The 5,632-nt window shown below is 49.9% G+C and overlaps 1 protein-coding gene across 1 annotated transcript; it reads left to right on the forward strand.

The window, feature by feature from the left end:
• The first annotated feature begins 278 nt into the window (after window positions 1-278).
• On the forward strand, window positions 279-3,916 carry LOC111772950 (proteoglycan 4-like). Its single transcript, XM_023638323.2, has 2 exons — window positions 279-438; window positions 1,796-3,916. The coding sequence occupies exon 2, from the start codon at window positions 1,815-1,817 to the stop codon at window positions 3,519-3,521; it is 1,707 nt and encodes a 568-aa protein (XP_023494091.1). The 5' UTR covers window positions 279-438; window positions 1,796-1,814; the 3' UTR covers window positions 3,522-3,916.
• Window positions 3,917-5,632: the final 1,716 nt, after the last annotated feature.

Below are 5,632 nucleotides of genomic sequence, written 5' to 3' on the forward strand. Positions count from 1 at the left end.
AGAGTTTCAGGAGACAGGGGCCGAGCACAGCGCACAGCAGCTATGATTGATTTTTATGTTCCTTATTATTACTCCCCACAGATATTGCTGCTGGAGTCCTAATCCCACCAGGGAGGGTCTTGGCAATGCTGAGTGGTCCTCCTAAGCAGGTCACTGGGGGAAAGGGAAGGCCTTGGAGGAAGCAAGTCTAGTACCATGCATGTAACCCCCTCCCCCAGGATTGAATCAACCATTTTCCTGCAAGAACTGCTCCTCCAAAAGGGGTGTGTCTGGGAGGAATGTGACAAAGCTGCACAGGCACGTGTGTTGTAAAACCCTGTCTGCCTGGGCTTCTATAAAAAGGGCCTCCCCTGCCTCTCACTGCAGACGAGACAGCTACCAGCCCTCAGGCTCCCTCTGGCATCTGGGATTGCACTGGATCTGCACACTCTGAGCAAGGTAAGAGCCTGGCTCTCCTGAGACCTTCATTCCACCCTTCCTCTAGCTCCCCCACGGACCTCAGGTTCTGGGGTCTGGAACCCACCAAGGACATGCGGGGGCTGAAGGGCAACTCCCTGAGGAATGAGTGGGTCTCTGTCTGGTATTACCTAATCTTTGTCCCATCCTGCATTTCGGGAGCCCACCTGCCTGTGACTGTCTTCCCTTTCTCTATCCTTAGGGGAGGCCATATGCCCAGGATGGAAATGACATCCAGACCATTTTCTGGGTCTGCTGCCTTGCAGACAACATTCTATATTTTCTTTTAATGTGGAGCTTTATAATATGAATCACTTTATCATGAACTGCACCAAACCAAACCCTGAATACTCCATAGGTTTCTTATTTGTTATCAAGATTTCTCAAGAGTAAAGATAAAGGCACAAATCCCTCAATAAGGGTTGGTGTACAGGACCAGAGAGAGAAGTTCTGTTCTACCTGTCTCATCTTGATCACTTGCCCACTATGGGACCTCGAGCTGGTTTTTTACTGGTCTGAGCCTTAGCTGTCACATCTGTTATCTGAGGGTGGTTTATTATCACCTGCCAGGAAGGCTCTTGAGTGGATTAAACAAGGTGAGACTCTGAATGCTAGTAGCACATAGTAGGGCTCAAATAGAAAGCCTATTTCTCTTCTCCTTTTAAGCATGTTTCTTTTTATTGCCCATGGATGAAATCCATGCAGTTTAGTGTTGCATTTTAGGTCAGCCTATTTATTCAATGATATATTTTTTTAAAGCACTGACTGAGGGTTTATGTGCCCAGCACTGTGGCACAGCAGGGCTCCAGAAATCAATTACACACGATCCCCCCCTTCAACCCTGCGGTGTAAATGACTGCTGGAAGTGCACCCCATCCCCTGGTTCCGTTTGCCAAGTCAACCTGAATGAGATCCCCTCCCTTGTGCTTTTCCTTAGACTCTTACTGCATCCCAAATGCCCCCTCACAAACCCACACATCTCAGAGAGTCCCACCCCATACAGGTTTAAACTGGGGTCAGACATCACCTTTCATGTCACTTACTACATCCTTTCTCCTCGTGGGTGGTCTGTCCCTGCGGAACCATGAGTTAGAAGTCCAGCTCTCTGGAGCTAAGGAGAGTTTGCACTTATCGTTTCCAACACCACTAAAAGAACTGAGATGCAGAGGGGCAGAGCTGGGCTGGGATGGGCTGCTTGTCTAGTGATCCAGGAGCCAGAAGGATGCTTAGTCTCACAGCCAGCAGGCAGGCCTGTGTCCATGGGGATGGAGAGTCAGCGTGTAGCCCTGTACTGCTGAACTGCTGCTCTGCACTGACTCATTCACCTTTTGTCAAACAGGTTCCTCCAAGCTGAAGCCATGAGGATCTGCAGCCTCACCCTGCTGCCCTTCCTCCTTCTGGCCGCTCAGGTGCTCTCGGTGTTAGGTGCACTGAAATCATTGGAGGGGCAAGGCAGTACAGAAACCAAAGATCATTGGATCCCTCTGGGTAAGCCCCAGATTGTGCAGAGGCCCAGGCAACACAGGCACTTGGTCAACGGCGTGATTATCACCCCGGATCTGGCCTCATGTACTGTGACTGTGATGGAGCACGAGGAAGGCACCGCCATGAAGGCCGTGTGCTCCCGAATGGACCATCACTTTTCCTGTGTCTTTACCGGCAACCCAACTTCCTGCATAGAGGGCTGTAAAAGCGATATTATTTATTGGAGACAAATTGCTTATCACTTGAGCTTCCAGAGGAACCTCTGTGAGGACGCCAATGTGGTCCTGAGGAGCAGGGTCTGCAGTAGGAGGTTTCCAGAATCAAATTTCAAGCTGGTGTTCTCCACTCTGATCGTTGATCTCAACCAGTGTGATAAGGACATCACCCCCTGGTGGCATATCATAATCCATGAGGCCCCCACAACAGGTACGACAGAAATCATACCGTTCTTTCCAGGGCCAGGGATCCAGACCATTGCACCCGTCCCTACAGAGGCGGTTGAAGTCACAGAGACCACCCCAACAGTGCCCATCGTGATTCAACAGACCACTCCCAAGGAGCAGATAAAAGGGAAAAAGACAACCACTACCCAGCAGCCCAAGACTGAACAGACCACCACCACAGTGCCCACCGTGACTGAAGAGACCACCCCCACTGAGGAAGTAAAAGTGGAAGACACCACCACTACACAGCAGCCCAAGACTGAGCAGACCACCACCACAGTGCCCATCGTGCCGGAAGAGACCACTCCCACTGAGGAGGTAACCATGGAGGAGACCACCACTACACAGCAGCCCAAGACTGAGCAGACCACCACCACAGTGCCCATCGTGCCGGAAGAGACCACCCCCACTGAGCAGGTAACAGTGGAAGAGACCACCACTCCACAGCAGCCCCAGATCCAACAGACCGCAGCCGCAGTGCCCATCGTGCCGGAAGAGACCACCCCCACTGAGCAGGTAACAGTGGAAGAGACCACCACTCCACAGCAGCCCCAGATCCAACAGACCGCAGCCGCAGTGCCCATCGTGCCGGAAGAGACCACTCCCACTGAGCAGGTAACCGTGGAAGAGACCACCACTACACAGCAGCCCAAGACTGAGCAGACCACCACCACAGTGCCCATCGTGACTGAAGAGACCACCCCCACTGAGGAGGTCAAAGTGGAAGACACCACCACTACACAGCAGGCAAAGACTGAGCAGACCACCACCACAGTGCCCATCGTGATAGAAGAGACCACGCCCACTGAGCAGGTCAAAGTGGAAGAGATCACCACTACACAGCAGCCCAAGTTGGAACAGACCACCACCACAGTGCCCATCGTGATGGAAGAGACCACGCCCACTGAACAAGTCAAAGTGGAAGAGACCACCACTACACAGCAGCCCCAGATCGAAGAGACCACCCCCACGGAGTCATTCTACAATGAGGTTACCACCCCCAAACCCAACTGTAATGATGACTCAGGCGTCAAAATCAAGCAGACGATAATCTACCAGTCGCCTCACGATGTGGGCCAGAAGACAGTCCAGCAGAGTACCCTCAACGACTATGACGACTCAGGGAGCGCCTTCTGAGAAATCTTTGGCACTGTGATACAGGACCAACAATTGTAATGAGGCAAAGGCCATTGGAGCCAGTTAGGAGATGCCATGGCATTGGTCCTTCTGCACGCTTTGAAGCTCTCCAGGCTCTCCATGAGATAGGTAGGAACATTTGTGCTGTGGGAGTGCAGCTGATTTTTAAACAAGGTTTGTAATTCTGTGTTTGTGTTTGGAAATTGCTATGTATTCCCTCCCTTGAATGTGATCTTCAGAGGCTGTTTACCTCAGTGTATGTTTTCACGGCCCACAATGCTGTGTGTATATGAGCATTGAGGACCAGTCTTTGGGCTGAACAAGCCAGAGTGATAATTTCAGTGCGACGCACTTTTTCCCGAATTAATAGACATTAAAACTTTTCTTCAAAAATATGTTCAGCATTATTTGGTTTCTCTGGATATGGTTCCAAAAGAATTCATAAGCAGGTACCATATTTTGGTGGAAAACATTCCTTAGGAATGACTTCCTATTCCCCACCCATCTTAAATCATCCCCAAAGGGGACCCGTTCCAGCATCCCTTTCTTTCAGTTTTTGTCCACTGGACTGTGGTGTTTGATGCTTACTGAACTGTAATAATTAGGACCCCTGATTTCAAGTGGGACACCTGGGGCATGGGGTGATAAAGACACTTGTCAGGGTCTCACAGATGGTAAGAGGGGAGCCAGGAATTGAAGCCAGGTGTTCTGTAAGCCAAGTCCTAAGGCAGGAGGAATGCCCTCCACTCACTCAAGTCAGAGCCCATTACCACTCACCATAAGCTGGACTCCTGACCTTGAGGAGCTCATGTCTGGCCTGTGGGGGAGGAGCTGGGGTAAGTAGAGTGCCTGTGATGAAGACTCTAATGGAAGGGGAAAAAGGCAGCATGGAAAAGCAGAGAGAGGAGGCAGAATCTGCTGAAAGATCTCATGTTGAGGTTCCTGGAGGAGGTGATAGCAGAGCTGGATTTTGGAGAGAGCCTCTTTGGGTAGGAAATGGGGCAGAATGGAGGTACTTTTGACAAATGACAACATGTCTGACAGCAAAGAGAGGAGAAAATCCTAGAAAATGGCAAAATTCCTAGAAAATCCAAGAGATGTGGCTGGAATGTGGAGGGATGCAAGGATGACACTGCTACTAGTCAGTCCGACATTAGCATAAGAAGGATTTGGATGTGTTTTATTTGAAAAGTTAGAGAGAGAGGATGATGTGTCCCTAGTGCCTTGTCACAATTCCATAAGGAGCACAAAGTGAGGATCGGGAGTTGGTAAAAGCACTGTTTTTTAGAGTCTCTCTCAATGGCAGAGAGGAATGGCAGGTCGGGTGGTAGAGTGGCTTGATACACTCACCAACCTACCAGGACCTACACTGAGGGTTGTCAGTAGCCAATCCAGAGTGTGACAGGCTCAGAGTGACATTTGGATATCATCACCAACATCATCAACACTAACATTTGTCTCCGACTTGTTATGCGCCAGGCACTGTGTAAGCTCTTCCCACGGAGTATGCACGCATTCATTCACTCCTTCATTCAACACATAATATTGGGCACTGACTCTGCCAGACTCTGTTCTAGGGGCTGGAGATACAGCGGTGCACAGAGGACGGGTGCTCTGCCCCATGGAAATACCAGTGAGCAAAGTGATGATAAACCCACAAGTATACAAGTGATAGAGAGGAAGAGTAAAGGAGGGGAAGGGGGTAGAAGTGATGGAGGGTAACCAGTCTTAGATGAGATGGTCAGGGGAGGCCTCTCTATGGAGGTGGCTTTTGAGGCTAGACCTAAATGAAATGAGGAGTCAAGCCAGGTGACTCTCTCAGGTAGGCATGTTCCAAATGGTGTGAACAGTCAGTGCAAATCATCTGAAATTTAATTAACTTGTTTATTTATTACCTACTATGAGCTCCTACTATGTGCCAGACAATGCTTTGGGAGTAGAAAATAACAGCAAAGAAAATAGAAAAAAAATCCCACTCTGTGTGGTGCTTCTATTCCAACGACTGGATCCTGCTTGGTGTGTTCAGAAACATCAAAGACTGCAGTGTCCTTGTAGGACAGGGCCTAGGACCCACCTGTGCACCTTACCCCCATTCCCAAGAGAACTGAACC

This window comes from Equus caballus, chromosome 3, assembly GCF_041296265.1.
Source record: "Equus caballus isolate H_3958 breed thoroughbred chromosome 3, TB-T2T, whole genome shotgun sequence".
NCBI lineage: Eukaryota > Metazoa > Chordata > Mammalia > Perissodactyla > Equidae > Equus > Equus caballus.

Excerpts from the sequence above, each read along its gene's own strand:
- LOC111772950 (XM_023638323.2), top strand. The coding sequence starts at position 1,815 with ATGAGGATCTGCAGCCTCACCCTGCTGCCCTTCCTCCTTCTGGCCGCT.